We start from the raw sequence: 12,396 nt of genomic DNA, 5'->3' as shown, positions 1-12,396 counted from the left end.
CTCCCTCCCTCCCTCCCTCCCTCCCTCCCTCCCTCTCTCTCTCCCTCTCCCTCTCTCTCTCTCTCTCTCTCTCTCTCTCTCTCTCTCTCTCTCTCTCTCTCTCTCTCTCTCTCAGCTCTCTCTCTCTCTCTCTCTCTCTCTCTCTCTCTCTCTCTCTCTCTCTCTCTCTCTCTCTCCTAGCTCTCTCCCTCTTCCACGTCGCTCCTAATCGCATTGCGCACATCCTGCGGACAAAATTCGATCAGTCCCTTCGGAATGAGTAAAAATCTCATTCAGTGGGTTCAGTAGATCCGCCACCCGGGTACGCCGAGCTCGGGCAACCGGCCCGGAACTTCGCGGGGATGTGGGCCATTCTGGTTGCGTCATGATGCATGGAGCGACGAGATGGAGAGGGGTCGACGAGTGAGGAGGAGAGGAGAGGAGGAGGAGACCATCGACAGTCTGAGAGAGACCGCAAGACCTCTGCTGCTCTCCCTTCCCGCCTCTCCCACGCTCGTCCGGGAGCCGAGGAAGCATGTTGGGTGACGGAAACTTCCTGTGGAATGAGACCCAAAGTGACGTGGTTGCGGCAGGAGGAAGCTTTCAATCGAGGCTCAGAGAGAGGTGAGCCTTCTTGTTCCTCTGCAAGGTCGTGCAGGCACCTGATCTTGTCTTCTGCGTCCACACAGGCCAGAGTTTGCGACGTTCTTCGTGTTCGTCATTCTCCTCGCTGTCATAGGGTTCGTCGGCTACTACAGCATAGCGTTCCAACTTCAGGAGGTCGTTGTTTTGAGTATGGGAGGAAGGTTAGTGATTGCAAGGATGCACAGGTTGAAGAGAGCATGTCCAGCCATCCCTGCGTCTTCGAGCACCACAGCAAATCCACCGGAAATGTTTACGACTGGGATCTGAGCCAACTGCAGAACTCCAACGAGAAATGCACCACCAGACACTGCAGGCGAGTCCTCGCCCTGCTCTCATGCATCTACTCATGTCGGAGCAGAGACTACTCGTTGACGAGAGGAGACGAGGTCTTCTTCTTTAACATTTGTCGGAATACCATGAATCTCCCCGACGAGTGCATAGCGCTGTACAAGGATCCATCCAAGATCCCGCGCGGCATCGGATATCAAGTGCCTCTCAAGGGAGTTGAGGGAGGGGGTGACCTTGTTCCAGACAGCCGATGGCGTCTGTTACAAGATGGGAGACGCGTCAAGAGCGCGGTGGTCGTTGCTGGACCCTCGGTGCAAAGTACCCGAACCCCCTTCCCACTGAGATCCTGACAGACGGCCGTCCCGCGGGGTGAAGTTGGACTACGGAGGAGGATCAAGGTGAGTAGCAGCGTGTGTACCTTGTGTGCGTGTCCTCAAGAGATGATAGATGCGACGGGAAAACCTCAAGATCCATCTCATTCCATTTCGAATGCGATCGCACGGCAAGTTCAATGTCTCATGGCGTCGTATTGAATGGATCATGGCAGCTGAGCGTAGGAAGGCCGATCGCCGTGTACGGTGATTGCGAGTTCGTGGTCCGATGGCGGACAGGTTATGCTTGCCCTCGGAAGGTTCACATGCCCTGGTTGTGAAGTGCTCGTGACACAAGTTTGTCGCAGCCATCTACGTTTCTTCCCATCTTCTTCTGGGTGTTGGTGGCGGTGGGCCTTTACCTGATCGCCGTCTTCTACTACAACGTCAGGTGCTCCCATGCTCTCTGAGCTCAACGACCGCAGCTTACGTCAAGCTGTCCTGCTCAGGTACCGTAATCTCCCGGCGAGCATGGAATCTTTCCCGCACATCAAAGAGATTCGTCTGCTGGGGGCAGCAGTCATCATGCTGGTGGAGCAGGTGACGGTCGGGGGTCAAGGCTGCCCTGACCCTCCCGACAGGTCTCAGCTCGCATCATGGCATTCTCACCTCAGGGCCGTGACTCCAACGGTGGGACCGCATTCCTCGCATGCTCTCACGCGTTCCTCGCATGCTCTCATTCAAGTGACGCTGGTGCTAGGATGGAGAAACTATCTCCGAAGAGACGCTCCTCCCACGTGAGCGCCTGACATCTGGTTTGTGCCTGCAAAACAGGGACAAGTCGATTTTGCGATTGAAGGTGGAGAGGAGGAAGATGACCCACAAGGAGGCAGATTGGCATCGAGTCTTGAATCCTTCACTCTTCTCAGATGTTAACAGTCACATACAGCTACAGCCACCCCTATCTCACAACTCCACTTTCTTCTCGCGTTTCGCTTGTGCTCTGGAATACAAAGACTTCAGCTCGAGACAGAGAATGGCAGTGCATGTGCATCACCTACACTTGTCACTACAATATTTTACTTCATCCCAGTTCTTCTCCCATGACGTCCGCCATGTCATCGGTCGTTTACACATCCTGCATGGCTTCCATTCCTTCCAACCTCCTCGATCCCAAATCTTCCCCGCCACCGACGACATCTGTACGATCACAGGTGTGAGATGATCTCCTTCAAACCGCCTTCTTCCTTACTCGTCTCTTCCTACTTCTCCTTCCCTTCCCCTCCCTCCCTCCCCCCCCTCTTCCTCCCCCACCCTCCCTCCCCTCTTCCTCCCCCTCCCTCCCCTCCATCGTTTCCTTTCCTCCCTCACCATACAAGGCGCACCGGGGATGGGGCCCCATCCCCGCTCAATCAGTTACGTTCAAACGTTTTATAACGCTCGTAACGATATGGTAACGTTTTTTTGCCGGAATGGCCTCGTGCACAGATCTAAGAAGAAAAGAGTGGGTGGGGTATGCGAACTGATGAGGTGGGGGTGGTAAGGTTGAGGGATTCAGATGGGTGGGTTGATCAAAATTGGGGGTGATAGACAGAAAAAGTATATGGAATCAAGACGGAGGTGACTGATAGTGGGTAGGGTCATTTCAAATAATTGTCGAAAAAGGGGTGGGTACATGTTGGTGTCTTGGGGGTAGTAAGAAGTGTTCGAGCATTTCGACCGGGTGGGGTTATACATGAGGGGTAGTTTTTAGTGAGGAAGGAGGGGTAGGGTACCACTTCGGCAGCGACGATGGGGAGGAAAGAAGAATGGGAGGATTTGGACGTGAAGGCGGACGAGCGCGTGACGATGAGCCTGGCGACTCTCATGATGATGGACGTCCTTGCACTGGCCACTGGACCTGTGTGTGAGTATATGCGGAGGAGGAGGTGAAGGAGGAGGAGGTGACGGTTGTGGCTGTTGAGGAGGTGGCAGTGAGTGGAGGCGACGATGATGGAGACGATGATGATAGTGGTGGTGGTGGTGGTGATGGTGGATGTGGGCTTTGTTGTTGTTTGCTTGTGATGGAGTTAGAAGAGATGAAGGAGTGAAGTGGAGGGTTCTCACGTCATGAAAGTGAAAGTGGATAGTAGATACAAAGGTGACGACATTGATGTGCGTGCAAGCTGAGATGTAGAATTCCTGCTACCTTGCCTTTAAATGTTGTGGGATTCGAGAAGACAAGAGCAGATATGGGCAGAGGAGGGCAAGGGTGAACGGGGAAGAGAGGCAGGGAAGAGGAGAGAGGAGTGTAGAGGACTAGAAGCAGAAAATGATTCAGGCTGGTCCCCATTGGATGTTGGAATAGGAAACATCCGATAAGGATGGGTAAGGATGGATGAACGATTATGAGAACCGTCAAGGTGCTAGAGTCGTGGTGTATGTGTCTTGGCTTGTGAACATGAAACTGTCACAACCACTGGAAGTAGATATGGTCTTTCGAGTTTGTATAGACCAAAGGATTCTGATGTGTAGAGGGCGCTCCTATGTCTCATGGTGAACTTGATGGACTTGAACGTGTTGGAACGTGTTGTGATGTAGTTCATCCCTCTCCATCCTTCTCTCCCTCCTGGTGTCCCTCCTTCCTCTTGTTTCGTGTCTGGGCCCTCTTGCTGTTGTGACTCTACTCCTGATCCTGTTGCAGACTTGCTCTCTGCCATCTTTGAGGTCAATGTCATGGACAATCTGCCAGTGTTCGCAAGTGTTGGGGTCCTCTCCGTCCTCGTCCTTGCGCTTGCCTGCCAGAACCGTCTCAAGAAGCTGCGCGACAGGTTTGTCGCTCCTCACATTCTCATTGCCCTTCAGTATGCTGTACCCCTTCATGATTTTTGATTTTCCGCCTTGTCCTTGGCGCTCTTCTTGTCACAGCGTTCTTTGTGCTTGGCATGATCGCTGATCCTTCATGTTGGTACCGAGAGGACTTCCTCACCTTGTCCTTGCAGACTGATCAAGAGCCGCGGCATCGAGCTTGAATCCACTGCCAGGCTGAAGCAGAAGGGTGAGATGGATGAGAGGACGAAGAACAAGCTCAAGGCAAGCAAAAGAGAGTGTCGGTGGGTTCGGAATTGACACTACCTGCCACAGGAGGCTGAGAGGAAGAGGTCCGAGATCAACTGGGAGGTGACGATACTGCCCTAGTACCGTGTGTCTCGACAGCTGAGTTGTGATTCGAACAGGCTCTTTCCCTCGCTCTCTCCAGCACCAACTCACTCTTCCTCATCGTCTTCATGGGCCTCGCATTTTTCATCTTGAGGTGAAGCTAAAGTGCTCTCCTCCCTCCGTGTTCTTATCTCCTTCGCAGATCATCGTCCCCTGTCATCAACTACGCCGCAAGCTCGGCTGGTTCCTGCGCCATCGTCTTCTACATGTCTACCCGGTAGTTCGAGCCGCTTTCTGGCATCTAGCTGACTCTTGTCGCAGTGCAAAGTAAGTCCGCGCTACGTTTGATTTTTCATTTCAACAAGAGTAAAGAATATCTTTGCAAACACAAGTATTCCGCAAACTATACAAGTACATGGCTCACACCTCACACTGGCTCCAATTACTTGAGCCCGAAGATTCGACGCGCAAAGGAATGGTTGCGCACCCAGGGAGCAATCCTCGGGACAACGGCGATTGTCAAGCCGTACCTGGCCCAAGTCAGCAAGTGGGAGGGGGACGAGAAGGTGGACAAGGAGGGAGAGGAGGGAAGGAAACGTTCAGATGAAGTGGGGAAGTGAGACAAATGTAAAGAGGTAGTGACCAGTGGAAGGGGCAAGGTCAGGGAGGAGGAGAGGAGGAGGATGAGGGTCTACCTCAGGGGAGCTGTACACTCTGCTAACACGAATGCTGCGGCAAGGTTTCCTGACCCGTTCTTCACTCCCTCGGCGAGCTGGCTGGGAAGTTTGTCGAACCAAGGCTCCAAGTCCACCACACCCATGTAAAGGCCCGTGTAGAAGATCCCCGTGGTAAGCACAAGACCGCTGAGGTGGAAGGCAGCGGCAAGCCTGCCGTACTCGGCCATAACGTCTTTCAACTTGGCGGCCAGCGAGAAGATCCCTCTGCTGCTGCTGTCCTCTACAGTCTGCCTGCGCCTGTGGGTATGTGTTGAGCTTGCAGCAAGGATCTTAGAATTGAGCTTCATCTTGTTGAGCATGTTCTGACGAGCCCGTTTGAGGAAGTGGAGGGGATAGAGGTTGGGGACCCGCAGCATCTTACAGTCCTGCGACAAGCGCTGCTGCAGCTTCGCCTTCCCTCGCATGATCGCCCGTCCAAGGGTCGTCTGACAGACAGGCAGCCGTAGCACACTGTCCTTGTCCTCTGACAAATGCTGAAGATTCTGTAGAGTGATTCTTGACGATCGAAGCATCCGGATCCGAGAGGCCACTGACATCTCCAGACCGGCGAGCAGGTACGGCTGCATCATCACAGACCCCGCCATCACACGCGCACGCTGAATATGCAGCTCCTGCAGCAAGGGTTAGCTCAAGCAGACGAACGAGCTGTTGGGTAGGAGAGAGGAAAAGATTTGTGATCGCAAGTGACTGTGATTGTTTCTTCTCTCATCTCTGTCCTACACAAGATCCAGAAGGAAAAAAAAATCAGATCGCACATACTCTACACGTTGAGCAGCTGCAAGGCTTGGGAGATAGCAAATGAAACACCAAGTAGTGGAAGACTGGTGAACGAATCTGCACAAGATACAGCATAGCCATAATGTCCTATGCAAGCAAATGTTCTAGTCGTCGGTCCTATGAATCGTTGACCATCGAGGAAAGGAAGGGACAGGCAAGCAGACACAGCGCAAGGTAGTGGATGACATGAAATATCGTGAAACTTTGCCTTTGGATAATTCGAAACAAACAGGAAGAATAAAGCAGTAGAAGCCAAAAGGACAACCAGGACTTGAACAAGCCCTGAAGCCTTAGTTCACGCTCAAGACTTGCCGGTTCCATTCAAGCTTTCAAAGAGTACTTCCAGGGCGTGCAGAATAAAACTAGGAAAACTTTGAGGACTCTTGTCTTCTTGGAAGCACAGGAAGACAGACATAGCAAGCGGGGGAATGTTTTACGAACAAACGTGAGCTAAAACAGCTAGAGAGGGTTGAGACTGTTACTTGGTTACGAATAAATGCCAGAGAATATCCAAGAGAAATTTATCAAGAGAGAGGGCAAGAGGGAGTTGTTATTGTATGCGAGTTTGATGTAGCATGAGAAATGAAGGATATGAATGAAGATGCGTGTTTGTGAAAGATTTCACGACAAAGATCGCATGGGACGAGGAGAAGGGATAAGAAAGGAGGAGAAGGGGGAGAAGGGAATTAGAGAGAAGGGAGGAGAGAGGAGGGAGGAGGGAGGAGGGAGGGAGGGGAGGGGGGGGGGGGTTCGAGAGATTCGAGGGGACGCAGGGTGGGGTGGGGTGATGTTGCAGTATTTCAATATGGGTGGGGTATTTAGTACACCGGTACTTGGCATTGTAATATGAGTCCCTAATGAGGGTACATGAACCAAAATAGTCGATAGGGGTGGATACTCATGTGAGAGGGTGGGGGTGGGTCTATAGCTTGTTCGGGGAGGGAGGAGGCTTAGCACACCTGATTGATACGTGGACTCAGACAGTGAGTGATCGGACCCGGCCCGGTGACCCGGCCGGGGCCCCAGCCGGTCGGGCCACTGAGGCCACACCGTGCGCCGGCCGAGCCAACCACCCCCCTCGACTGTTGTTCCGGGGAGTGACCCCGTGACTTGCGGTAGTGACCAGGGGTCCCGGAGTCCTCCCTGAGCATGGGCACAGTGGGGTGTAACCGCCAGTACCCACCCCCTGTACCCACCAGAAGGGGGGCACCTTTACCAATGACTATGTAACATGGCGTTGACTACTACCTCACCACCCCCTGGCCCAGCAGGTCAGTGCAGGCTCGCGATCCGCCCACCGTACCCTGAGTTCACCCCCTCTCCTTAGGGAAATTAAGTCTGTACGGTCTGGGGAGGTAGGGGTCATTGGCAAGGGTAGCCTGGGGTCCGAAGGCACCAAGGGTGGGGGTCTGAACTGAGCCTTCGTAGTCGTGATCAGAGTAGAGTTTGTGGAATGCTATCAACAGAGGGGTAGGGGTAGTGATGGAGGGAGACTTTTAATATCAGAAGGTGGGTAGAAAGACGGGAAGCATCAGGGTGGGGGTAGACAAAGTTGGGGTTGTGGGTCCAATAGTAACGGGCGGAAGGAGGAAAATGGAGCGAAGTTGGGAGCGAGCGATGAAGAAGGTAAGACAAGAGCGGAAATGAAATGCAGAGACAGGAAGAAAGGAATTCGAGAACATGTTAGCAAAGATAGACGAGACTTGTGCGCAGAAACGTGCAAGGGTACGCGGGAGGGAACACAGGAAGGGACTTGGAGGCAGTTCGAGCAAGAGAAAGAGTTGAGGACTAGAACGACATGAAGATATCTGACATCAGTATTATGAGAGAACAAATGAAAATAAGAGGTTTCGGAGGAATGGAATGAGGAATGTGAGATGGAATCATTGAAGAGCAAAGAATTGCATGCTTATGGATGTGATCGAGCATTGAATGGGGATCCTTATGGTGGTTACAACGATCTCAGACATCTCAAAGGGAAGAGAAAAGTATGTGTGAACTCACATGTTGCAGGTCCTGGAGGGTATTGCATTGCGAAGGGCAATACGCAACAGGACAAGAACATGTGAGCGATATCAAAAGTGTTAGTGTTTGGTGCTGACCGCTCCTCAGATTTCAAACTTTGGGTTGAATTCGCAACGCAACATCTTATGCAAGTATGTATACATCGGTCCTATCGAAAACTGGTGCATACAAATCGTAAGAGGGCAAAGCATTACCTGTTCTCCTGGGCCGAGATTGCGCACAGACACAAGGTCCTGCACACGAGAATCCATAATTTCTTACTGAAAAAGTGTCAATGGAAAGTTCAACCTGGTAGATTGAAAGACATGACAGCAATGGTCATTCTAGTGAATTCATTCCTGCAATGGAATCATATTGCAAACAATGAAGAGCGAGTCAACTTAAGAAAAGAATTGTCAAATCAATTATCAAAAAATTACAATTCCTTGTATTTTTCACTTTGGAGTGCCAAGCATGGGATGATTGTGGGCCAAAGGTCACAAAAATGTAGCTATGTTTTTATGCAATCCAGAATCAAATCATTACGCAGATGTTTCAGAATACTTGATGCACATAGATCAAGAGTGACGATACTTCGTCAACGTCAGAGCCGTATCATTGCAAGTTGGGAATCTCTTCGCATTCTATCGTACCTCCGAGACTGGAAACATACTTTGAGTGTTCACAAACTGAAGCGAGCCAAAGTTGGACAACTTTTCGTTGACAGGACATATACTTGTTTGCGATTTCACATGCAAAAATGGATCCATTATTGCTCGGATCAAAATTATTACCACAAGAAATTTCTTCAAATTTGGGAGCAATCCATTCATCGAAGGCAGGTAGAATGCCTATCAGTATGGATTATGTATATGCAAACCATGAGCTCCAAAAGAGGCATGGTATGTCGTGTAGAGGACACATATACCAAGTCATTGATGTTTAGTTTTCTGGGTCACTGGAATGATGGTAAACATTCGAGCACTGAGGTTCAAAAGAAACTCAACAGACAGTATAAACATTTTGAAACAAGACTCTCTTTGCAAAAATTCTCACCTTCTATCACGTTATTTCTTCCATCTGTTCAAAGGCGCAGGAAAAAGGAGATGGAAATCGAAAATGTACCAAACAAGATCACTCAAGAGTTATTTTCGAATGAAACAGCACCATTTCGAACTTTGGTACGCGTATACAAAACACAATACTCATTTGTTACGGAAAGCGAGCATTGTTCTTCAGTCTCGATACAAGAAGGCATGCGGAGACACCCTGGATCTGAAAGTAGACAAGAAGTTCTTGACAAACAGAAGCAAATGTATTGAAGTGTTGGCTAGTTGGAAATACGTCTTGGGCACAAGAGATAGGGTCTTGTGGCTATTGAAGAAAGGGTTTGGAAAATTGTTGTACAGAGCTTTTCACTTATTTACAAATATGATGCATGATGCTCGTTTGATTCGAGCTGTCACTTTTTCCGCAGTTTCGAGAAACAGAAATCTTCTTAAAAAACAATGTCTCCTCGAATGGTTACATTCCTGCAAGCAAACTCAACATGCTTCCAGGATTTCGTCTCTCATTTGGAGAAGAGCAACGCGTCGCAATCTGTCGATGTGCATGAAAATTTTCCAAAATCATACAAAGAGATCCAAGTTTTCAAAATACCTGATTTCAAAGATGTCAAAGACGATATTTGCAAATATGCAGAAATATTACTTTCAATTTTGGTACCAAGAACTATCAGCTAAGAACGATCGGGCTACGCACTGCATCCAAAGAACAGAATCCAAGATGTATCTCAGTTTGATATGCTCAACCTTCAACAACTGGCAAAAGCATGTTGGGTGTATGCAGTGCGCCAGACAATTTGCAAACTACAGACTTCAATCTTACCAGAAACGGAAGCTACAAAGTGTGTGTAAAACATGGCAAGGACACACATACTCAAATTGTTCATACAGGTCTAACCTTCAAATTCAAGTATCCAACCGATTGAACCGATGTACAATCACAGAATTCTTCAACAAGTACACTCAGTACATTCAAATCAGCAAAGAACTTCAACAAAGCTATGCCGTAATCAGCGTGAACAGAACGCAGAGAACAATACAAGATTGCTTCACACAGATGCACTACACCACGATTGAGTGCAGGCGTATGCGCAAGAGGGAGCAGCAGATCCGCCGCACCATCTGGCTGGTGGTAACGCAGAGGCATGTCGAGGACCTGTTTGTCGCATGGGCCGAGCTGGCTCAGGACTCCAAGTCTAAGAGGCTCGACCAAGACACAAGGCTGCGGCTACACGCAGGCGCTTCAATACAGGGCAGGTACCGGATCCAGCGTGGGGCGTTTGTAGGGTACCGGGAGGCAGTGTGGGAGGCACGACGGCTCAAGGCTTGTCTGCTGCACACTGTACAGAGATCGCTCTCCATGCAGCTCTACACCCGCTTCCACCGCTGGGTCTCGTACACACAAGCGGCTCGAGAGCTCTGGCGACTCATGCAGAGGCTAGACCGGACAAGGTCGCAACGGCTGCTCAGGCGGGTGATTGACGAGCTGTCTGCGTATGTCCAATCTGCGGTATCAGACATGGCGACGCTCAGGGTAGAGCAGGCGAGCGATGCTAAGGCGCGACGGATGGAGGAGAGGCGAGTCACAAGTCGGGGCTTGCAGGCGTGGTCGGACTTGACAGCCTGGACGCGGTGGGTGCTTGCCAAGGCTAACTCGATCAAGACTCGAGTCGTGCGACGAGACGTCCGGGTGTACTTTGGGGTGCTGACAAGCGTGGTGGCTGCAAGGAGATCTCGCCGGGCTCGTCTGCGTGAAGGCGCGTGGCCTCGTATCGCAGCGATACTCAGCGGGCTGTCTTGTGCCACTGGAGGGTGTCGAGTGGTCTGAGACGACGATCTCGGGGCATACAAGCGAGGGCGGTGAGGTCAAGGGCAGTGGAGCAGATGGAGAAAGCGATGGCGGCATGGAGGGAGGGCCTCAGCATGTCGAGGACCATGAAGCAGAGCTCCAGGCTCGTGACAAGGAGCTCGACGCTCAGCTCTCAGGCCGGGGCTTTTCTTGCTTGGACACAGCTCGCTCGACGCATGGCGGTGCTGCGGGCGAGGTACGCGACGATGAAAGCATCAAGAGACAAGAGCACGGCATGGGGCGCGATCGAGCGGTGGAGGGCTGTCCGAGCCAGGCGGACGGTAGGGGCGACAGCAGTGGGGCGGCTAGGGGAGCGCAGGAGGAAGGAGCTCATGGTTTCTGCGTTTGAGGCGCTGGATTTGTACCTGCTGAGTGTGAGACGTCTGCAGTATGGCGTGAACAAGCTCGTGGACCGAACCCGCAGGGCTGCAAGCAGGCTTGTCTTCGTGAGCTGGGCGGGGCGGGTCAATGCCAAGCTTGTACTGCAAGCGAAAGCGACGTCCTTTCGCGCTAACAGGGACCGCCTGTGCTTGAGCAAGTATCTAGTATCGCTTTGGCAAATGCGAAATGTAAACCAGTACGTGAAGACAGAGTTGGACATCAGTCGACAGACGAGCTCCTTTGCCTTACAGCGTATGATCTCGAGTCAGATCTGCAAGGACGTCAAGCTTGCAGCTCGTCCTGGCGATGAGTTGATGGTGATGAAAATGCAGCTCAAGCCTTTACTAGCGGAGTGGGCATGGGCATCGCGTCATAGCTCCCGCACGAGGCAACGGAGGACACATTGTGTAGAGGTGCTGAGGCGACGACGAGCAGGAGAAGCCTTGATCCGTTTCGCAGCATCGGTGGCCGCATGCCGCCGTATGCGCAAGAGGGAGCAGCAGATCCGCCGCACCATCTGGCTGGTGGTAACGCAGAGGCATGTCGAGGACCTGTTTGTCGCATGGGCCGAGCTGGCTCAGGACTCCAAGTCTAAGAGGCTCGACCAAGACACAAGGCTGCGGCTACACGCAGGCGCTTCAATACAGGGCAGGTACCGGATCCAGCGTGGGGCGTTTGTAGGGTACCGGGAGGCAGTGTGGGAGGCACGACGGCTCAAGGCTTGTCTGCTGCACACTGTACAGAGATCGCTCTCCATGCAGCTCTACACCCGCTTCCACCGCTGGGTCTCGTACACACAAGCGGCTCGAGAGCTCTGGCGACTCATGCAGAGGCTAGACCGGACAAGGTCGCAACGGCTGCTCAGGCGGGTGATTGACGAGCTGTCTGCGTATGTCCAATCTGCGGTATCAGACATGGCGACGCTCAGGGTAGAGCAGGCGAGCGATGCTAAGGCGCGACGGATGGAGGAGAGGCGAGTCACAAGTCGGGGCTTGCAGGCGTGGTCGGACTTGACAGCCTGGACGCGGTGGGTGCTTGCCAAGGCTAACTCGATCAAGACTCGAGTCGTGCGACGAGACGTCCGGGTGTACTTTGGGGTGCTGACAAGCGTGGTGGCTGCAAGGAGATCTCGCCGGGCTCGTCTGCTGAAGGCCGTGGCCTCGTATCGCAGCGATACTCAGCGGGCTGTCTTGTGCACTGGAGGGTGTCGAGTGGTCTGAGAC

At 52.0% G+C, this 12,396-nt stretch overlaps 4 protein-coding genes across 4 annotated transcripts in view; 3 read left to right on the top strand and 1 right to left on the bottom strand.

Annotated features, from left to right (window-relative positions):
- Positions 1 to 370: 370 nt before the first annotated feature.
- GUITHDRAFT_156327 (hypothetical protein) lies at positions 371 to 2,250 on the top strand (the record flags this gene model as incomplete). Its single annotated transcript, XM_005819396.1, has 13 exons — positions 371 to 521; positions 573 to 603; positions 669 to 759; positions 810 to 937; positions 983 to 1,112; positions 1,156 to 1,223; positions 1,266 to 1,310; positions 1,360 to 1,414; positions 1,460 to 1,543; positions 1,592 to 1,674; positions 1,733 to 1,823; positions 1,865 to 1,913; positions 1,984 to 2,250. Coding segments are annotated over exons 1-7 (475 nt in total), but the record flags the coding sequence as incomplete, so codon positions are not given.
- A 764-nt stretch (positions 2,251 to 3,014) lies between these two features.
- Positions 3,015 to 4,692, top strand: GUITHDRAFT_121368 (hypothetical protein; the record flags this gene model as incomplete). Its single annotated transcript, XM_005819395.1, has 6 exons — positions 3,015 to 3,129; positions 3,907 to 4,033; positions 4,205 to 4,319; positions 4,439 to 4,515; positions 4,564 to 4,638; positions 4,683 to 4,692. 6 exons carry the CDS (start codon positions 3,015 to 3,017, stop codon positions 4,690 to 4,692), a joined length of 519 nt encoding a protein of 172 aa, XP_005819452.1.
- An 18-nt stretch (positions 4,693 to 4,710) lies between these two features.
- GUITHDRAFT_156325 (hypothetical protein) lies at positions 4,711 to 5,721 on the bottom strand. The gene is made up of 2 exons (XM_005819394.1): positions 5,057 to 5,721; positions 4,711 to 4,891 (listed from the first exon to the last, which is right to left on the bottom strand). Exons 1-2 carry the CDS (start codon positions 5,680 to 5,682, stop codon positions 4,804 to 4,806), a joined length of 714 nt encoding a protein of 237 aa, XP_005819451.1. The 5' UTR covers positions 5,683 to 5,721; the 3' UTR covers positions 4,711 to 4,803.
- Positions 5,722 to 6,568: 847 nt separating this feature from the next.
- The window catches only part of GUITHDRAFT_82286 (hypothetical protein), a gene marked incomplete at both ends in the record, with an annotated part of 15,891 nt that continues 10,063 nt past the window's right edge, over positions 6,569 to 12,396 (top strand). The window contains 2 exons of the mRNA XM_005819393.1: positions 6,569 to 6,664; positions 10,800 to 10,868. Of these exons, the coding sequence (XP_005819450.1) occupies positions 6,569 to 6,664; positions 10,800 to 10,868 (165 nt within the window). The remainder of the gene's footprint in view (positions 6,665 to 10,799; positions 10,869 to 12,396) is intronic.

Source organism: Guillardia theta (genome assembly GCF_000315625.1).
Source record: "Guillardia theta CCMP2712 unplaced genomic scaffold GUITHscaffold_226, whole genome shotgun sequence".
NCBI lineage: Eukaryota > Cryptophyceae > Pyrenomonadales > Geminigeraceae > Guillardia > Guillardia theta.
The sequence above is the reverse complement of the archived record's forward strand: the minus strand, read 5'-3'. Positions and strand labels throughout refer to the sequence as shown.